The 21,858-nt window shown below is 49.5% G+C and overlaps 1 protein-coding gene across 2 annotated transcripts in view; it reads right to left on the bottom strand.

Annotated features, from left to right (window-relative positions):
• The window catches only part of PLXNA4 (plexin A4), a 472,614-nt gene that overhangs the window by 112,259 nt on the left and 338,497 nt on the right, over positions 1 to 21,858 (bottom strand). For both annotated transcript variants that reach the window (XM_076346806.1, XM_076346900.1), the window contains exons 6-9: positions 9,317 to 9,440; positions 5,834 to 5,987; positions 3,004 to 3,103; positions 610 to 724 (exon numbers count right to left, since the gene is read on the bottom strand). In XM_076346806.1, coding sequence (XP_076202921.1) covers positions 610 to 724; positions 3,004 to 3,103; positions 5,834 to 5,987; positions 9,317 to 9,440 — 493 coding nt within the window. The remainder of the gene's footprint in view (positions 1 to 609; positions 725 to 3,003; positions 3,104 to 5,833; positions 5,988 to 9,316; positions 9,441 to 21,858) is intronic.

Below are 21,858 nucleotides of genomic sequence, written 5' to 3'. Positions count from 1 at the left end.
GCTCCACTTGTCTGCAAGTGCTCATTAGTTACAATACGAGCCAGACAGCATTTGCAGCACAGCAGCCAGCTCTGTATTAAGCCCCAAGGTCCAGTTCAGCTCAGCGACTGGCAATGAGGCATTCCCCGGCCTCATCTGGAGGCAGTTTGATGCATTAGGCACCAAACCCACGAAGCCACAGAGGTGCTCAAAGTATGGCTGAAATCCACTGACACGGTGGACATGGACCTAAATCCTCCCCAGACCTCAGCAGCCTGGGATATCTGCTTAGACGCAACCTCCTTCTCTCCTGGAGGAGATGCATGCCCAGTGTTTCCCATCCCTCCCAGTCCCTTGGTACTGGGAGCTTGCAGTGGCTTTCCGAGGTAATGCACTCCTTGTATTATATGGGAGGGAGAGGGCAGGTCGCTGGGGGTCTGGCAGAGCAGAGAGGAGAGGAGCTCTCTGCAGAGGGAAAGGTGAGGGTCTCCTGGAGGGTGAGCAGAAGAGAGAGAGGGTGGGACTGGAGGTGGAGAAGGCTTCCTGGACTGTTGGTCTGACCCAGGCCAAAAAGCGACATCAGTCCTGAGCAGCCCACGTACGCGGCGCATGCCCCGTGCCCCTGCCTACCTCGGGCAGCTTGACTCGTCCCTCCTGGAAGGAGCAGGAGCTGGGGTCATGAGTGCAGACGTGGCGGTACTTGCACCAGTGACACCGGTAAGGGCTCTCCACGCATGACAGACACCTGGAGATGGAGAGAAAGAGTAGTAACTTGGCCAGCCGGGCCCCGTCAGCCAAAAGGACAGACCTTGGGGCTGACAGTGTTTCTCAGAAGGAAATATAGCCCAGCAAACATTGCTTTCGCCATCACTAGCAGAAGGCCATGGGCTTTGCACTGACCCAACACTGTCAGGTCTCAGGATGGTGCTGGACTTGCCATGGCCTGAACTGATTGTCACTGTGATCACAAGTGTCTCGTATTAATTAGTTAATTTAGATTGCATTCATATCATTGTAACTAGAGTAATAGTAATTAGTGTCGTATTTTGGTTGCCCTGTTACAACTTTTAATCAGACTATCAACAAGTTCTCGGCTTCATACATAAGAGGCGTTCCCCTTTTTGCACATAACAAAATCGTGAGTGTAACACAAAATACAGGATCAGGGGATGGGTGGAAACTGCTACAGCCTTCTTGCCTCCATGCTGAACTGCACCAGTGCCCTGGGAGCTGCGAACACATCATGGGAAGGTGGCGAAGGGAGGGTGGAGTGGTGCCCATGGAGGGGAGTCCCTGTGCACCAGCAGTCCCAGCTGGCTAATCCTCCCACTCACACCTGATACAGAGCCCAAACACAAACTGGGATGCACCGAGGTCAGAAAGCCAAGGATGAAGCAGGGAATTTTCTCCTCCTGTGTCCCCCGTGCTTATTAGCGTGAGATCTGCCCAGGGTGATGTGACTCCTGCGAACTCTTAACTCCATTCTTCTTTTCTTTGTCTCAGCAGAGAAGGAAAGGCTATTGTAGCAGCTGCCCGGCAAGCAGAGGGCATATTTAGGAAGTGACCTACTCAGGGTGTAGGAAAGAGCCATTCTTTCCATCTTACAAGGTTTTGCTCTCTTATGCCACATGGACCCTGTAGAGTAAGAACTGCAAACACCTCTCCTGGCTGTGTTACAGCACTGACTTATACCTACATCACACTTTTTTTTTTTAAATCTAATACGATGTCTGCTCACCAGCAACCAAACTGAGCCATAACAAGCTCTCTGCACAAAACAAGCAGTGGATGGTAGCAACTCCTGGTCGCTCGCACTGTTGGAGATCTTTGTGCAGCTGCAGGCTCTGAAGTACCTGGACGGGACTTGGGGGGGAAATTTTCCTGGCCCTTAGGTTTTTAATGAGCAGGAGTGAAAAAAATGCCTACAGTCGAGTTTGGCTGAGCCCAAGAGGCAGATGCACACCCTCTCCCCTGTCTCTGTGAAATCTCGCTCAACTCCAATCCACTTTCAGCTCTGGTACAGCGAGCTGTTCTTCAAATTGGTAACAAGTGCTTGCTCTGATACATCAAATTAAAAATGGATAGTGTATTATAGTTTGTCAAGTAAGAAACCAAAACATGCCATAAATATTTAACACCACCATCTCTCCTGCTCTCCCCCCCCAACACTTGCTTTCTGACACTGTTTGTCAAAGCAGCAGGAACACAGAAATAGGATTTGCTTTTCCTTGTGAATTGTTGAGCCGCAGTAATTATCTGCTTTTGGCACTTCTGCTGGCTCAGTGGTGGGGACAGAGCCATTCAGCCTTGCTCAGGGGTGGATCAACCTGCTGGAAGAGCATCTTTCTGCAGGAAAGCTGCAGACCCGCTCTGGTGGGGCAGCTCCTGAGCAGCCCTGGGTGCCAGCTAAACCCCAGAAGAATGGGGTGCAGGGCAGGAAAGGAGCTTGCAGGATGGAAAAGATGGTCTTGAGGGTATCAGCTGGGTGTTCCGTGCTCAGTTCACATTGTGCAGGAACCAGCAACTCCTGTCTTTTCAGATCTGAGGGCCCAAGACCATGCTAACCACCTGGGGCAGGCTCCTACTGGTGGGACTGACAGCATGGACGAGGCTTGGAGGTCTGTACGTGTGGGCAGGGTCCAGCCATCCACAAACTTAATAGGAAGATGAGGGGGCCATTTGCTGAGGTCATGACTCGCTTTTGACTCCCTTCCCTGGCAAACTCCCACTGATGTGATGCTCCTCTGCCCGAGGGACACATGAGGATGTATCACTCCACAAGGCAATGCCTTCCTGCAAAGGACGCTCATCAGCAGAACAAATGGTCACTGTACTACTCTTGGTCTTCCCAGGAGAGACCCCACCATGCTGACCACCACCCAAGCGACCCTGTGTCACACCTTGACCCCTGGTCACCTCCGCACCTAACCAACTTCCTGAGGGACATGTGCCCCAGCCAGCAGTGGGTTCTGTGGCAGATCCAGGGGTGGAATGGAAAGCAGGTATCAAAAGAAATGAACATACGAGTTGTGGACGCTGCAGTTGTAGAAGACGAAGCTGGTACTGGCAAAGGTCATACCCGTTTCCTTGGACTTGAGCTGAAGCTGGACAATGTGATGGTCTCCTGGGGAAAAAATAGATACATCAGCGTGTGACTGCTTTGTTAGCCTAGTTAAGCCCTGTTGGCCATGCCACCAGTCTGAACCTGGAGCTGTCCTACAGTACCTTGGCTAATCTATCCTCAATAGCTGTAGGAAGTGCAATAAAATCCTTCTAAAGCCTCGTTCTCCAACAGGTACATCTCCCCCCTCTTACGGTACTGGCGTGATGGAGTATGTCTTCACCACGGGAAATTATCATACCTGGGAGCAGAGTCTGGGATGGATGATGACGACAACAGGTCTAGAGCATACCTCACTAATTTCAAAGATATGGTGACTGAAGTCATCAAGTAGGAAAGCTAAGCTCAGAGAGAGGACGCAGATGTCTGGAATTAGGAGGCTGTTAAAATGGAGTACTGTCCTTAAAGTTCTTCCTTGCTGCTGGTTCATTTGATGTCCCCAGAAGGAAGGGGCCTGTGGAAGATTTGACTGCTGGACCCAAATATTGGTGGCCTGTGCATACACTGCCTGAAGGATAAACATACCTGCTTTCCTGAGGGGATAAAGAAAATTCTACTTTCTCCTCACCCTCATTATTTAACATCTCTGAATAGGGCCCAATATCCAGGACAACCATGCCTGAAGAAGGCCACCTCCAGATCCTGCCCCCAAAGAGAGGTTATACCTTGATAAAGCAGGATGGAGGAATGAGCAAGGAGGGTAGATACCATAACAGTGAGGACAGGGTAGGGGCTTCCAATCTGCAGCCTGGGAAATGCTGATGAACAGGGAGATTCCCACGTGAACAGTTCCTCCAGGTTCACTCACCCCATTCACCCCAAGGTCCATTCACCCAAGCCTTTGGCTACAAAGAACCCAGCTCAGCGTGAGGGACATCTACAAGCCATTGCACTTCCAGAAGGACTAATCCATTTCCACAGCGGACCCATCCACAGCAAAGCCTGCACCTCAGCTCCTACACACCATCTCCTTATTCCCTTTCCCACTGCTCCCATGCTGGGCAGCCAACTGTCACCTCTTCCCACAATACCAAAAGCCCTATTCAGAGCCCATCAGCTGTGGGTAATGAGTGGGTGCAGTAATTGCAGTAATTTGGTGGGGAAAGGACCCATGTTTAATTCAAGACTTCAACCTGGCTGGCCCTTTCACCTCTATTATTTTCCTCCTCACCTGAAAGATTCATTAATCAATCAGGCCAAAGCAAACTTGACAATTCGTTGCAGCGTGCACCTGCACGCACGCTCACCCACCTACAGGCACGCGCATACACACGCACACAGACGCCACACACTTCACTAAACACGTTTTGCTGCCAGTGCTCGACTCGGCTGCCCATCTGCTGCCGCCGGCTTTGACAGCTCTGTTAACCGCTTCGTATTTAACAACTTTGCCAGCGTCTTGCATATATTTTAAAACAGGATGTGAGGATTGGATGGCTCCAGGGATCAGATGTGCTACAGAGCCGCACATCCTTTGGTTCAAATCCAGCTTCTGGCACTATGCATGGAGGACTTGGTCTTTGCAGAGGTGCGGAGCACCAGCTGCTGAAGTTGATAGAAGCCACAGGTGCCCAGCTTCTCTGGAAACCATGCTTCACGTAAATCTCTCTCTCTTGTCCTGCCTCCAGCTTCCACTGCTATTTTTGTTTGCTGGTTGATTGTAGCCTGGCCTGGGACAGACGTCCATACCAAGGAAATAGTTTCTGGCATCTATCTTGGTAGGCAAACATGACCGATGATAACTTGGTGGGACCTGAAAATGGTAACAGCCTTTTGGGGGCTTGTTTGGGGACTGTAATGGGGACTTTACACTGTAAAGTGCAGCTTGGGGAGAGCAGGGAGATGACGGGGACAGTTTGTGTCACTTCATTTTCTGTGGCCGGAGGATCCTCAGAGACAAACTTTACAGTAAAATTTCACAAGAAGCCAAGGACAAAAATAGCAGCATCGTTTCTGCGCCTCTTGGGGTGATCAGCAGGGTCGACGTTTTTACATTAAGTCCCTGCAAAGAGCTGCAGGTGCTCTTGAAAGTACTTAGAAACGTTGTTAGAAAAGGGAAACAAAAAAGGTCAGGAAGTTGTGGGGGGGGGACCATCCTTGGAGACAAAGTATTTTTCTGTGCTGGACCACTTTGGGAGAGGGAGCCAGTAACAAACCCTGAACAGCTGAAGGCAGTAAAGGCCAGGGACAGAGACAAGGAACTGAGCATACAGATCTGAATCCGGGAGGAGCAGGATGAAATTACAGGCAGGATTGTTCAGGTCTGCAGGACTTTCTGGCTACTGCAGGGGATGGCGTGTGTTGAGAGCACGTACAGCTTCATTCCCTGGGTTGTATGACACCAGCCTGGGCAAAAGGTGAGCGAATATCCCACATCCATCTCTTGTCTTTGCTAGATATATGCAACTGCCACTCGGTGGCAGTCTGAAAACACATACTATCACACATATAAGCACCTTAATGCAGGTACTGGTATTGCAGCACAACGCTTGCACACGTGCACACATAAATACACACACATTCAGACAACTCATGGTATGATGTGCTGCTGCGCAGCTCCACCAGTGAGTACCAGCACAGCGTCCCACCTGCTCCCTGTGCTTTGCATACCCTGTCCTCAGGCTCCCAGGAGCCAAACTCTGCTTTGGGAGAAAGCAGAAGGAGAGACACAGGGGTGTGGGGTGAGGAAAGGAGGGAGAAATGGTGCAGACGGAGGAGCTGTGGGATACCCACCGTTCTCTGTGATGATCTGGGGCACCTCTTTGGCAGCTGGCGAGATGCATTGGATCTGACTGCCCACCACCAAGCCATCCATCTCCGAAAGGTCCTCGAAGGTGCAATTGACTCCTGCTGACAGCTCGGGGACATTGTAGGTCTCCAAGACCAGCTGCAAGCAAAGATGGAGGGAGGGAAGAAGAAAAGATAGAAAAAAAGAAAAGAAAGAATACTAAGCCAAACACCAGAGCTGGGACAGCAGGAGAGAATTACACTGGAGAGGTTGGACAAAGAGCCTCTTGCTAGAGAGAGCATCCTCCTTCAACAGAAAGCAGCGATTGAGGAGAGGGATGTGTGTGCAGAGGGGGAAGGGGATGAGATGCTGATGCCGACACAAGTGGTACGTGGCTATGCAGGGACAACTGCACTGCATCCCAGTGCTGGCTGGGTCAGTGGAGAGGAGGGAGTGCTCGCTATCTGTCATGCAAGTGTAAGGTTAGGCAGGGAGTCTTTGGAGCCAGCTGTGAAGACCAGGGCTTTGGTGGCCCCAAGGCACGCGGTTTCTGAGGAAGGTGACTACTACTCACAAGAGGCACTCTGCAGACTACAGAGAAACTGTAGCGCTCCAGTCTAACTCTCTACGGCCTGCTCTCCTAGCATCAGCAGATGGGGGAGCGCTCTGTCACCAAGTTCCTGTGTAAGGAGAGTCTAGTTACAGCCTTCAGTCCACCACAAAATAACGCTGTCTCTAGAGGCACAGCAAACCTCTCTTGCCCATCCCACCAAAGAAGCAGTTGGCCCTGGGGACATGCTGTATTGGGCTGCCATACATAAAAAAAGCTGTGAAGAAGAAATTGCCCGTGTTTTTAGAGTTCCCAACACCCACTGGCATTGCTATGTCATTGCCCATGGTCATGAAGGAAAGGAATCTCATGGCTGGTTTCCACCATGTTTGTCCTCCGGAGAAGGACCCTCATGCTGCTAACTTCCCAGACCAGCTAAGGTCCTGCACCACTGCTTTCCATCACTGAGGGTCCTGCCCAACCCACTAGACCATGTCTGAACACAGAGAGGCATGTCAGGGTACTTCTGGCACCTGCTGATGACATACTAGTTAGTATAAATTTAGAGGTTTTGTGACCAACCACTAGAGCCAGCCACTTGACGCAGGCACAAATACAGATGCTCTCCACGCTTGCCTCCTCCATGAGCTAGCTGAGGCCCCATCTGAGATGACAGTCACTGAAAGGAGACACAAATGCATGCTGAAGTGTTGTTTCTACCAGCACAAAGAACAGAGGAGGTCAGTCTAGGTGACAAAGCAGGAGAGGACGATAACATAACATAATCCTTATTGCTCCCCCACACTGTGTTTTCCTCACTTAGAGAAGGCTTGGAGCTATTTCTTCACACTAGGCACCATCAGGGAGAAAGGATGAGCAGCCAGGCCTTAGCCCTGGCTGACATAAAGCCTTTGTGAGAGTATGTTCATTTTCAGGCAATGGGAATGGCAATGGGAAAGGCGATTTTTTTTTGGTCTTGGATGGGGAGTAGGAAGAAGCTTTGGTTATTGGGATGGATTTAGCACTCAGGATAAATCCATTCTCCCTGCTCATTAATACACTGCTAGCAATGGAAAAGGGGAAACTATTCTGCTTAATAAATATCTCTCTCTGAGCATGGGCAATGCCGAATGAAGGTGTGCCATGCAGAAGATGACACCAATGGATAGACCAGTAGCGCTTGGCAACAATCGTCATGAGCCAGTGCACACTCTGAACAGACAAAAAGTCCTACATCCCACACGCCTGCTCTGGAGCTGCTGTGATGAGGGAAGAACGGAGCCTTCCCCCAACAAGTATCTCTTCTCAGAGATCCCAGAGCAGCAGCCCTGGACTGAAACAGACTCAGATACAATTTTCCAAGTACCTGCTAGTGCCCAAAGTCTAAAAGATTGTCTGGCCACAGAGATACCTTCTCTGCCTCTGTGGGCAAGAACTCAATATCATTCACCCTTTGCTAGAACCCAAGTGAGACTCAGTAAGGACACCACCAGCCATTCTTTTGTTGGTGCTCCCCTCTTGATTTGCCAAGAGACTATCTGTGGTGACTGTGGATGAGCTGGGACACCAGTCTATCTGGGACTGGGCTCAGACTCCCATGGAAATGTTCGTGCAGATTATTGGGCAACAGTCAGACAATGGCAACTTCTGATCCCAGCAGCTCTGGGTTGACTTGCCCTGCCAGAGTAACCTAGAGGTAAAGGTCTTTTATTCCGTTATCAATTTCAGTCGCCCTGAGCCAGCTAGTCCCCCAGGATTTATTCCAACATGAAAGAATTCAATGACTACTGAGAGAATAAGAAAAAGAAACCTTGAACTCCCAGAAGAACAAAGGACTCAAGATGTCTCAGATCAGTTTTGTTTGAAGCCTAGGAAAGTAAAGTCACAGCAAAGTTAAGAGGCTGAAACAAAGCAGCAATGATTGGACATGCAGGTTTTGAAAGGCTGATCTCATTATCACTGAAGAAACCCTAGCACTCCAAAACCTGTCACCTGAAAGATGTCTGGCAGCTGCACCTTGAGCAACACCATTTAGACCTTTCAGGGTGTGGGGCTAGTGAACAACTCATCCAGAGATTGAGCTCCTGGGCCCTGTGTTATCAGCTCAATTCCAGCCCAATTCCAGTATGGCCAAAAAGACAGAGCCCTAGTAGCCTGAATGAAATAGGTTTCTGCCTCCTTCTCAGCGAGTGTTGGGATCTCACCACATAAGGTACTGTTGTTATGAGTCAGGGGAGAAACCACAAACTGGTTAAATCTTCAACAGAGATTTCTTGCCTCAAGCCCAGAAAAACTACTTGAGTAGCTCGAGGCCATAAAAGCTAAACTTTGTGCTGAGGAAAGTCACAAGAGACCATGAACCTTGGCAGCCTTCGGCTCCTCTGCATAGCATCCTGCCTCTCTCCTCTGCATACTCGGTGCTGGAGCCGCAGCAGGGTGGAGTTCTTGGTGGTTTAAGAAAGACACACTTCCACCCAAGATGACAGAAAATTGGAGCTTATTGAAATAACACATGGTATCCCTCACTTGTCCTTATCCTAGAAGGTCATTTCATTATTTCGTGATGATGTCCCTTGCCTAAAGTCCATGCCCAGCCATACACAAAACCCTCTCCCAAGGAAGTAAACAACTACACTGTATGCACATAACATTTGCAGGGCACAAAGTCCCTTCAGACCTGCCCTCAGCTCCTCACAGCAAACAGGGAAGCCTCTTTCACACTTCTAGACAGGGGATAACCAAGGCCAAAATGTCCTCCCATGGCAAATCTTTCTCTGTGCCAGAAAAGTTGCTGGGGAAATTAATGGACTCTGGAGAACCTCTTGCCTCAAGCTGCCAGCCTTTCCCACTCGTGCTGAACCCAGGTTGCACATACCTGGGACTGTCAGACTGCATGGACAGATTAAACCTGAGGGGGACAAGGATTAACGTTCCTCACCAATACGTTGTACTGGGAGACGGAGATGTTGTTGGGATGCACGGTAAGCCGGACGCACTGCTTCATCTCCGAGGCGAATCTCCGAGGCTCGCTGGAGCGCTCACACCGCTCCTTCCTCGTGCACCTGAGCAAATGGGAACAGAGAGGGACAGAGTTAACACAAAGCCAGGCTGCGAGGGTGAGGACAACCCTGGGACGTGGGAGGAGCAATCATTTTCATTGGGAAGTCAACACTGTACCCTTTGGGACCACACTAGCTGGAAAACCACACTCATGCTCTGGAGCGCTCTGACTCCAGTACTAGCAGCCGTGGGATCGCTCAGCAGGCTGGAGAGTTGCAAGGACACCATGAAAGGAGGAAGGGTGTTGGGTGAAAGCCCCATCCCTTGAGTAGAATGCACAGCTCTAGAGATGCTCTGTCTCTCTACCCACATAGCAGGTGCAGTGTAACCTTCCCCTGGGCAAACCCACAGCCCTCACAACTGTCCTGTCCAAGAGCAGTGGGACATCTTAGGCAGGGATGTCCTCTTAGAGTAGCTGTGCATAGCCCATGCTCTTTGGTCCTGCTGAGGAGACTGCAAATCTGTGGTACATCTGGGCTGCTGGTTCCTCTCTGCTGGGAAGGGGCAGCCCTCCAATCCATTGCTCAGCAACTGCTAAGGAGTCCCTGGCAGATTAAGGGGCTTTTGGCATCTGGTTTGAAAGTGCCTGACTAGAGGTGCCCATAGTTGAATTTTAAAAATTCTGGTGTTCCCAATTAGTGACAGTTCAGTGAAAGTGGTGGGTGCACGGCACCACGAAGTGGTGGCTGCACAAGCCCACAAAGCTTACACCATGCAGTAATTGTTGTCGGTGCTTTCAGCACTGTCACTGTCTCTTGTCCTGTCTGTCCGGTGTAAACACAGCCAGCAATGTGAATTGGTAGCGGTGCGCCCCGTTCCAATCCAGATTTGCATTTGCTAAGCATAAAACACATCTGTATTTTAGTCCACATGCGCTGCCAAGGCCATCGCTTCAAGGAAGATGTCTGCCTAGAAATCCACAGGGTTAATACAAAAGGACAGCTCCAACTGCATGCCAATTACCTTTTGCCATTAAGCTAATGTTATGGACTTGCACAGGGTGTCTTCAATGGATTTTGTTATTAGCAGTGCTATTACCCCCCATTAAAATCAGCTATAAAGACTAATTGTGGATGTTAAACTATTCACCCACTCCCAGGTTTCGGAGTCTTAGTTGTGAGAGCATGCAGGGGCTGCTGGAGGGTTAGCTCCAAGATCACCCCTCAATGTCCTTGCTCCCTAGAGCAGAGATCGTGCCCATATGCACGGGGATTTGCAGATGGGGATCTAAGGCAATACATGCAAAAGCAACCCAATATATGGCTGAGCATGAATATTACAAAACTTGGGGTCTGGCCTAAAACTTTAGGGCTTGGCTTCTCTCTAGTGGCTGACGATAGATAAAATGAGCACCTCAATTTCAAACTCAAATTGCTCCACCTTTCTGGTAGAGGAAAGTTTTGTATTCCCAGCGGCACTAATCATAAAGGGAGATCTCTGCCATTCTCAGCACGCCCTCGGTTTGCCTTGCAGATTTGAGAAAGCAAGAGCAGTATTGCAGCTCCCACTCTCTGTTCCCTAGGAGCCTTCATCCCATTAAGTCTCCTTTAGCACTGCTGCATGCTGGATCAGGAATTTTAAACGTGCAGTCTCCAGAGGGTTGGAGGGATAGCTGATTAACTACTCCCAAAACCGTAAGTCCCCTATCGCGGAACGAAAGCCACGGCAAAATGCTGACCTGAGATTTTTGTAAGCAATTCTATAAAACAAATAGACACAGCAATCCCATCAAAGATCTGCAGGGCGTGGGAACTCGTCTCCTGAGAACAGCTTGGAAGGAAACCCTTTTGGGCTCAGTGTTAAAACACAAGCGCACGAATTCTTCAAGATGTCCCGCTACCTCCCATTTATTTCCTCCAGCTGCAGCGCGACAGAAATGTCTGGATTTTCTAAAATTAAACGGGCAAATACCCAGGCTCAGTTCAAGTGTAAAAGCACAGTAGGTTGCAAACACATGCAGCACATTTGCTCAGGAAGGCAACACATGGGTGTAGGTTAAGCATCTAGGAATGTGGTTTGTATTCCCAGCCCCGCCACTAAGCAGGAATATAATAATCCGCGTCTTATCTTGCTGTTTACTGGTCATACACATATAAGACATGTAACTCTTCAGACCAAAAACTCACTCTGTGTTAGACTGATGTGTCTCGCAGCCTTGATATCTGTTGTAAGGTGTGTTGCCATCCAAATAATGAAATGATGAAAACCCAAACCAAACTAAGCCTGGTTTTAATATAATGTTAAGGTTGCAGTGTCAGGCTCTCAGGAACTAAGTACTGCCAGATTGAAAGTAGCTTCTGCACTCCTAAATCTGCTCCCTGCACTGACACACTGCAAGCCAGACTTTAATTACAGGATCACACATTATCGTTCCTTTTTTCCATGATTGACCTCAATTCCACCACTTCCTAACTTTTGACTTTGTCTGACTTTTTCAATGCAATTTCTCAATTTAAAACAAAGGGGTGAGGGGAACCCCAAAACACCCAGCTGTGCCTGATGCCTGAGTCTGATGATGGGGGAGCTCTGCCAAGCTGAACCAAACCGAGCTGGGGTCTGCGTCACCGGGAGGGTTCAGGCTCTTGAGTCAACATCACAGACCCCTTCCTTGAGCTAACAGCATAATTCATCCCAGGTAACTGATCCCAGCTGCTGCATAAATCAAGACTAAAGGGATCGAGCCACCTGCCAGTGGGTTTTGCAGGTTTGTCCAGGCAGAAAGGAGTGATGGGGGCTCTTCTGCAGAGCCTTTTGGTTTCCCCTATCTCCTGTTCCTTGACCACCTTATCTATCCTGAGCTGGAGCACGTGGAGCATCCTGTGGGTTTACACACCACGCTCTCCCAGGTGTCTGCCCAGCACCTGCAACTGAGGTTCTTCAGAGGCAAAATGTGGTGGATTTTCAGGGTCAAAAGTAACCTTATGACAAGGTTACTTGTCATAAAGTAACCTTCTCCCTCCGGCCTTCCTCTGCACTGCCAAAAATGTTCTGCTCTCCCCCAAGAGTTGGGGGAGAAACAGCAGAGAAAATTGTTTCAGCGTGCGCAGAGCAAAGTATTGCCCCCCAGCATCAGCCTCTCAAATCCCTGAATGGTGTTGGCTGAAACGCAGGAACAAACATGGCAAAGCACCCAGCCGCTGAAGGCAGCTGCCCAGAGGGGACATCGCAGTCCAAAAAGTAAGTTCAGCAAATTGTAAATAAAGGCAAACGGGATTTTTAATAAATAAGTACTTCCAGACACAAGTGCCTGCCTTAGAAAAGTGGTCACCTGGAAGGCAGCTGCCTGCACACGGCAGCTGGACTGTGAAAGGGATAATGAAATATCCCAAGCCCAACTAATCATTTCCGTTGTCTCTGTCGAGAGTCAGCGTGTATTTTGGGCCCTGGGAGATGGCTGTGACTCTGCTGCGCTCTCATCTGGTGCGTCTATTACGGCTTATGCAGAAAAAATACCTTGCGCTGCCAGTAACTGTTTCGCTTCAATAAAATATCAGTAACTCTAACATGCGGGGTCTGTCAATATGCCGAGATCACTTTCCACTGCCATATAACCTGATTCAATGCTATTCATGCTATAATTAGCTGATGCGTAACTCCCACCCAGTGGCATCACATTACACTTAAGACACTTAAAAGAGCATATTCCACTCCTGAACTTATTTGCATAAGATTATGGTGTAGACACGGCACTTCTCTGTACGTCTTAATAACACCTGCTATTTCATTATCCGCTGCATCTTTAACAATTGTAAGAAGTGTCCTGCTTCTGTCCAAACCATTAGTACAAACACTAAGAAACTGGTCCTATCGCTGAACCATGAGGAATGTTATTTCCTCCTCATCTCCCATTAAGAATAAATACCACTAACACTAACCCTCTGTTCACCATCCACTAACCAATTATTTTAATAATGTTAAATTAATGCTTCGTGCTTCTATAGCATCTCTCATCTGAGGATCTCAAAGGGCTTTGTCTGGAGCTAATTAAACTTCACAACACCTCTGTGAGGTTGAAGCATTACCACGTAGAGACAAGAAACTGAGGCATAGACACATGTGTGCCAGAGAGCAGAGCAAAGCCCAGGTCTCCTGAGGATGAGATGAAGGCCCTGGTTTGGGACCCAAAAGATCGTGGTTAAGTCCCAGGTCTGCCATCTGGGATGTAAAGCAACTTGCTGGGGCTACATTCTGCAAACACCAGCTGCAGAGGGGTAAGGTGCTATTCCACCTCTACAACAAGATGCTAAGGGTTCTTCTGCCTTGCTAGGGCTTGGTCAAACCAAGCCCAGACTCACTCCACCACCTCCAGAATTTGTCCCTACGTGTCCAAGGTTAGAAGGGTTAATCTGAAGCCCAGAAATCTTTGGAGAGGCTGAGCACAGACCCACTGCCAGCTGAACATGAGCCAGCAGTGTGCCCAGGTGGCCAAGAAGGCCAATGGCATCCTGGCTTGTATCAGAAATAGTGTGGCCAGCAGGAGCAGGGAAGTGATCGTGCCCCTGTATTCGGCACTGGGGAGGCCGCACCTCGAATACTGTGTTCAGTTTTGGGCCCCTCCCTACAAGAAGGACGTCGAGGTGCTGGAGCGTGTCCAGAGAAGGGCAACGAGGCTGGTGAGGGGTCTGGAGAACAAGTCTGATGAGGAGCGGCTGAGGGAACTGGGGTTGTTCAGCCTGGAGAAAAGGAGGCTGAGGGGAGACCTCATCGCTCTCTACAAGTCCCTGAAAGGAGGTTGTAGCGAGGTGGGGGTCGGTCTCTTCTCCCAAGTAACAAGCGATAGGACGAGAGGAAACGGCCTCGAGTTGCACCGGGGGAGGTTTAGATTGGACATGCGGAAAAATGTCTTTACTGAAAGAGTGGTGAAACATTGGAACAGGCTGCCCAGGGAAGTGGTGGAGTCCCCATCCCTGGAGGTATTTAAAAGACGTGTAGATGAGGCGCTGAGGGACATGGTTTAGTGGGCATGGGGGTGTTGGGTTGATGGTTGGACTCAATGATCTTAGAGGTCTTTTCCAACCTTAATGATTCTATGATTCTATGATTCTATGATGCCAAGAAGTAAGTGCTAACTGAGGCCATCCCTCATGAGAGCAGTGAGGTGGGACAAGTGCCTCCAAGAGGATACCTCTCTGCCCCTCCCACTTCTTGTCCATCTCTCCATCCCACCACTGCCTGAGATGCCTGAGTTTGCTTTGGGTGACTCCTGATTTCTTAGCAGAGGGAAATGAGAAGAAGTTGCTGGTGTGCTCTCCCCTCCCAAGCAGGGTGCTTGGAGGTTGGCAGAGCTGCAGATGCTCTTAGGACCTGAGCCAGAGCACCCCTGCAGCTCTGCAGCTCCCATTTCTTGGACCAGGATGGAGACACATGCTGCACTGAGAGCTCTACAGACCAAGATCTCCAGCCTTCTCTCTGGCCATTCATTAGGGTCAAACTACTTCACAGCCCCATGAGCTACGGGCTTTTCCCTTAGTCATACCTGCCAGCAAGGCAGCCCTTAGTATCACTTGTGGTTAACCATTGGAACAGGCTGCCCAGGGAAGTGGTGGAGTCCCCATCCCTGGAGGTATTTAAAAGACGAGTAGATGAGGCACTTAGGGACATGGTTTAGTGGGCATGGTGGTGTTGGGTTGATGGTTGGGCTCGATGATCTTAGAGGTCTCTTCCAACCTTAATGATTCTATGATTCTATGATTGTGATGGCAAATTAAATACATTTAAAAGGCACGATGGCCCTTGTGCCTGGTCTTTCTAGTGGTAATTATTTTCTAAGACACGCAAAACCCTGATAAGATCATGCAGTGAGTTTCTCTTATAATTTGGACTTGCAGGGTCAGAGGTGCTCAGCTGCTCCACAGACCCACGTGGTGGCCTAGGGCCACAAGGCTTCAGGGAGAGGTGGAAAGTTGTTCTGCTAATTCACACCATTAGGCAGATCTGGTGGTCCCTGCTGGAGACCAAACCAACTGACACTCTGAGTGGACAAAATAGACAGGGACAAATAGTCCTTGGAGAAGAAAGCCAAGGAGGAAGTTTCTGTAAATCATTTTTTCTTCTTTTTTTTTTTTTTTTGTGGGGAGGTGGAAATAGCGGTCAGAAAAACAGCATATAGTCCTGACTGAATGTTTCTTGTTTATATCCATAGCTGTTGAAAAAGGAGAAGATTTTGATTCTCTGCTTTCTTTTTTTTTTCCCTTCATTTTCCCAGAAGCAGACTAAAATATCCAACTTTTCTAATACAAGACAAAAAAAAAAAAGTCAGTTTTCTGGCAATGGAAAAGGTCTTATGTGCAATTTTGTCAATTAAAAACAATTTTCAAGACAAAAGAGTGGTGATTGGATCTGATCAGACGTTGCTACTGAGAACAGAGGGGCTTTTTTTTACAAACGGCAATTAGCACATTATACAATTTTTTTATTCAGGAAAAAAAATAATCTTACCATTAAAAAAAAAATGAATTCCCAGAAATAAAATCGAAACAAATTAATCCTTTTTGGAGAAGCCTCACCATTTGATGCACAGCAGTTTTCTTGTGACTGCTTTTGCATTCCAAGACTCATCATCTGGCCAATGAGATGGGCTCGCAGGGAAGAAGAGGGACATGAAGCATCTGTATTTGATGCCAAAGGTGGGGGGAGCAGCATGAGAGACAGCTTAAAGGTTTGGGTCAGCTCAGCAAACCACAACGACACCCTTCCACCACCTCCAAACAGGTAATTTGCGGGCATCGCTGTTTTGCAAAAGGTTTTGACATTTCAGCTTTCCTTTCTGAGTCCAAACGGTGACATTTCCCACAGGGGACAAATTCACTCAACCTTTGACAGAATAATCACAGCTACCCTTTCCTTACACCTTCCCACCAGTGCTGGTAAACTCGAGGTGGCAGGTGGGAGCCAGTGCACACCCCATTCACACCAGGAAGGACAGGCCACCGGGGCAGGATGGGACATTTTGATGGGACACAGGCTTCTTGTTGTCATCCCCATTTGCCTCCCCAACCTGTTCATTGCTAGGCATTTTGTGGTGGTGTGGGGTCGCTCACACTGGGGTGCTCAGCTTGTGCAAGTTGGAGATGTTGCCCCATCCCATTCCTCACCCCTTCCCAGGTCTGTGTTTTTGTGCTCGGACACAGTTGCCCGTGCTGTTCTCATGTCTCTTCAGCTCTTCCCCTCAAATGCACCCGGTCTTTTGGTCCTGCCTTCTCTTCTTCTCAGGTTGTCTGTCTGTCTCCTTGACTCTTATCACAACAGTTGCCATGTGTCTCCTAATCTCCTCATGCCCAACCAAGAGAAAACAGGATATGGGGAAAGAGAACAGGAGCCTGGGTGGAGCGGGGATGGGGACATGGGGAAAGGGGAGGAAGGTGGGGACAAAGGGTCCAGCAGCCAGCTTGCACGTCCCAGACTCTCTGTGAGGACAGCGATGTGGAGGGCTGGTGTGAACAACCCCATGGTCCGAGCCACAAGCACTCCTACCCCTTCCCATTCTTCACGGTCTGACCTTTCTGCCACCTCCAGTGGTCTCCTTGCCCAGGTGTGTTCGATAGATACATCCGAGGAGAAAGTTCAGGAAAATTCCCATGGAGGAGGGTAGAGGGGATGAAAGGAAAGTTTCAGGGAAATCTTATTTAGGTCTCAATTTGCAGACCCTGAGAAGCTCAGACAGTTCCAGCTGTCCTGGAGCAAGACAGGGCAAGAGACAATGATTTTCCATTTCTTCGATCTCTTCACCTCCGAGGGGAAATCTGAGATTTCCCAGCCCAGCAAGAGCCCATGATGAGGCAGGCTGCACTTGCAGGTGGCTGGCAAGGGTCAAACTGAAGAGGCTCCCCTGTCCCCAGCTCAGCACAGACCAACAAATTGGGAATCTGGAATCTAGCAGGGGGTGCAGGCATGGCCCAATAGCAGCTCTCTTTGCCCCCAAGGGGAAGGGGCACTTCCTCCAAAATGAAATAATGATGAAATAAGGATGGCTGTTCCTCAAAGTCTTTGGTCTTGTACCACACCAGCATTTGCGTCTCGGGCAAAGCTGGGGCAAGCTACAGAGCCTGGGAGGTGACAGGGAGACTTCTGGCATCACTGTGTCACTTGGGTTTTCCTCTCTCTCTACACAAACCCAGGCAGCTTCTGGAAGAGGGTCACTTGATGTCCTACCTGTCTCCCCAGCCTGCCTTCCCAGCACAAACATTTCACAGAGGATCGCCCAAGATGCCCTGTCCCTACTCTGCCCAAAGTCGTTGCTTAGAGGCCGGAGAGGATGTCTACTCAAAGACCAGCCAGGTAGGTCGGCGATGCCTTTTGCAAGGTGGTCAGCAGAGGGAGCTCAGTGGAAGCCAAGAACAAACCCTCCTAATGGCATTTTCAGCCAGGGCTGGGGACAGGAGTCCGGGAAAGGGACTGCAGGACATAGAGAGACATTCATTTCCAGGAGGCTCAATATTCAAGCTATCTGGCTGTGATGGTCTGAATCAGTCTCAGTAGTCTGGTCCCTCTTTCAGGACGAGATGCAATATGACAGCTTCATTTTTTATTGGGGAGAAGTTTTTGGTTTCTCAGTTGGAAAGAAGGACGAGACAGGAACAGAGCAATTGAAGGGATCTGGGGACGTGATAAGAGGTTTGTTTTAGCCAAAGTCTGAGCAATGTGTAGAGCCGGCTTTGTGTCTCCTGAGATGGCTTTATCACAAGGGGGGAGCAAGGCTGGGGAAGGAGGGAGCAGATGAAATTTCCCTATCCCTCTGCTGGAGCCAAAGCAATTCTCTGGCTGGAGTCAGGAAAAGGAAGGAGATTCAGTCCCACTCAGACGTAAAGTTTAACGTCAGTTTTAGCAACGTTTTGAGATTTCCAGGTTCCTTTGGGGTCCTAAGAATAGGAATGCCATAAATGTTGAGACGCAGACATAATTGACCTTAAACTTTACGTGGTGATGTGGCGAACAGCCATCCCTCCCTGTCTACTCTTTCTGGCCTCCAGGTTGCCCTCCATCCCTGTCAGAGGATAGCTGAAATTTAGCTCTCCCTGGCATGAAGGAGTTAAATTTTATCCACTGCCTGGGATACTCCATTCAGGACAGAAAGGCAGGAGATGCTGCAGGAAAAGAAGGACAAATCCAAGCTGAGAACACGCAGGGGATCATTCCTGGGAAACCTGACCTGGCCGTGAGAGGAGGGGAAGCTTTCTCAGCAAATTCATGTGCATCTGAGGAAGGAGTTGGACCCTTGTTTTCATCTTTGGCTCTAACCACAAACAGGCTCGCCTCCCCGAAAAACCTGCTCTTTGGGCATCAAAGTTGAGCATGGGCAAAGATGGGAAAAAGGCCATTGGGGTGGCCTGGGGAAGCCAAAGCAGTGGCATTTTTTAACTGGTGGTATTTTGGAACCCAGAGTTCTGTGGATTCTCTCAAAGAGACATGGAAAAGATAACTCAAGAAAGCTGAAATTCATTGTTTGGAGCTTTGCATCTCCCCAGGGCAATTTTTCAGGACCACAAGCCACAAAAAGTTTCAGACCACTAACCAAAGCTCACTCCCACCCCTGCACTTTTCAATGTCCCAGCGGGGACAGTCCTGGGGTGAAAGACCAGAAGTCCCCTCCATCCTTGGGCTGCAGTTTGGGGAGGGAAACACCGCCCTGCCAATGCTGCCTCTTCCCCGCATGCCTCCTGCCCGCCGCCACCGACCCTGTCACTTCGCCAAACAGAGTGAGGATGCTAATTGCTCTGCCTGCTAATCTATTCTAATGCATGGTAATAGAAGCCAAGTTTCTGCCCTGATAACTCTCCCGGCTTATGCTGCAGAACGGCAATCCCACCGCCCGCCCGTTATCTCTGTCCCCAGGTGGGCTCCTCCCTCTATCGCAGCAATTGAATAAGCCCACCCCCGGAGCCCCGCGGGGCGTGGGTGCAAGGGATTTACTCCTCCATATCCCGCCCTACAAAGCCAGGCACTCCATAAACAACATCCCTCCCCCCTGCTTTTGGGGGATTTCATGTCTCTTCTCCTTCCCCTCACTCCCCCCTCCCCAAGTTTCCAGAGCTGCAGATTGTCTTGTCCGTGCTAATCTTGCCTGGGGGGCCCTGAGTTGGCCCATCAAATGCAACCTGCTCCCCCGCCTGTGAACAAAGGTTCAGAGGTGGCCCAAGGACCACACCAGCTCACGCGCTGCTGGGGTGCAGCCACGGACAATCGATTTGTGTGTACACATGTGTGTGCCTCTGTAGGCAGATCCCTGATGAGCATTTTGATGGCTCATTCAAGCCTGAGATGAATGGGAGCATTTCACATGCAAATCCTTGGAAACTTGGAGCCTTTGTCCGATGAAGAATTGGAAATTGTTTGCTGGCACAGGGGGAGGAGAGTGTGGAAATGAGGGAGGGGGTCTGTGGAAGGTGATGTGGAAATAAACCCCTCACCCGGTCCTGCTCAGCATTACAGAAAGGCTCTGTTCCTCCCGTGACAGCCATCTTGTTCAGAGAGACCTCAAAAAGCCCCAACAAGCTCTGCAGCATCAGTCAACCTCCAGGACTGAACAACTTTGGGGTGAGGAATTGGCTCCAGGTGGATCCCAGCCTCAGGCTGCAGATGATGGTGGCATTTCAGCCTGGGGAATTCTACTTTCACTGTCTTCAGTTTCCAGTGAGACCCGTGCCATGAAGCTAGGCTGCCCTGACGAACAGTGGCATTTGTTGATTCCCACCTGACACTGCAAACTCACCTGAAGCAGTGACTAGCACGAATTGTGCTGGAAACACGCAGGTCCCTGGAAGAAACCTGTTCCCCGCTGTAGAAGCAGTCTGAAAAAAGCCAACACGTGTGTTTGACATATGGGAGGATGGGTATCACCTGCCTTCATCCACTGGCCCTTTCCAACCTCCTGCAAGGGTCAAAGACACAAGGAAAGGACATCTCTGAAGCTGCAGGGTCTCTGCTACGCTGTGCCTTAAATCACAGCCCTATGACACCTTTTGTTGCTGAACTAACCAGGCACAACACAAGCCTGGAAGCTAAAGGCAGGAGGAGAATCTCAGAGCACAAAATCACAAGCAGCAGGCAGAACTCAAGCCGAAGAAAGGCACGCGTATGAACTGCAGTCAGTCCAGAGCACTGAGGTGGTCCACAAGAAAGAAATCACGGGGAATCTGCTTGGAACCATCTTTTGCCATCTGCCCGTAAAAGACTGGGCTTCAAATGAAGACGGAAAAGCCCCTGAAGATTCAGCTGAAGGCTACCTGAGTAATACAAGCTTCTGTCTCTGAGGAGACAGTAAAATAACTTTCCCAGCACTGAATTCATTTACAGTCATTTTAAAGAAAATTAAGAAAGAAGAAAGCGAGAGAAAGGGAACAAGGTTGCTAGATAAGGCAAGTAATTAATGAACAAAATTACTTTTCCCAGAGAGCATCCTATCATGGCGTTTCCTATTCATGCTAATAATATTTGTGAGTGTCTTCCCCAGAACCTGGGTAGATAACACCTACGCTCTCCCGCGCTCCTACATGCTCTCCTCTGCAAGGGCTGATGCAAATACTTTGTTCAAAGGGGATGAAGTTCTCTGTTCATGACCTGATTTAGATGCTTGGGAACATCATCCCTGAATTCTTCATGGGAGCTTCTCTCAAATAACTCCAGAGAAATGTATTTGGTCTTTTCCCTATCACTGTGGCCCAAATGCCAAGTATCTGTTGGTGAAGACGATGCGAGGTGCCCGTGCCTCCAGAAAGATAAAATTTGGAGTGTGTTGCCCAGAGATCAGAGCTAATCCAAATCAGTGGTCCTGAGGTTTCCCCATGAATCGCTGCCAAGACTGCAGCGAGACCCAGGAGTCCTAAAAGATGGGTGGGAGGCTTTGGTGCCACTTCAGCCTCACCTCTGAAAGGACAAACAGGGCAGGAAAACTGCAAACGAGGAGCACAGCATCTGTGTTCAAGGAGGTTTGCAGGGAGGTTTGGGGAGCCATGGGAAGTACACCGTAAGGGGTCCCCCACTTATACAGATACTGAATCACTGCCAGACTCAGCCAGCATGTGATTTAATTGCTCTTTCGCTGTTAGCATCTGCTGTTCTGACTTGGGGAAGCATAGCAAGAAGAGAGAAAAGATTTCTACAGGATAGACTGATCGGGCTTGAACATTGTTTATCGAAATCCCCCACTTCTAGAAATCCCTTGCCCCAGCCAGTTTTACCCAGAAAGGTGCAGGGCATAGGGGACCCCACAGAGTTTCTCAAACCAGGCTCTCCCTCCCCACTGCTCCTTTTGACCTTCATCAATATCTCCTTTTTCACGTCACTCTTCAGCTCCTTCCCTTCCCTCCTCCTGCCTGTGTGCATCCGTCCATCTGCCCATGTCCCCTGGCAACAGAGCCAACAGACAATGACGTGAGCTGTAGCTCCGGTATTTGCTGCTGGCAGAGACAGCTCTTCCCTCCG

The sequence above is a fragment of the Aptenodytes patagonicus genome, chromosome 1 (assembly GCF_965638725.1).
Source record: "Aptenodytes patagonicus chromosome 1, bAptPat1.pri.cur, whole genome shotgun sequence".
Taxonomy (NCBI): Eukaryota; Metazoa; Chordata; class Aves; order Sphenisciformes; family Spheniscidae; genus Aptenodytes; species Aptenodytes patagonicus.
Note: the sequence above shows the minus strand (reverse complement) of the source record. Positions and strands in the feature narration are given on the sequence as shown.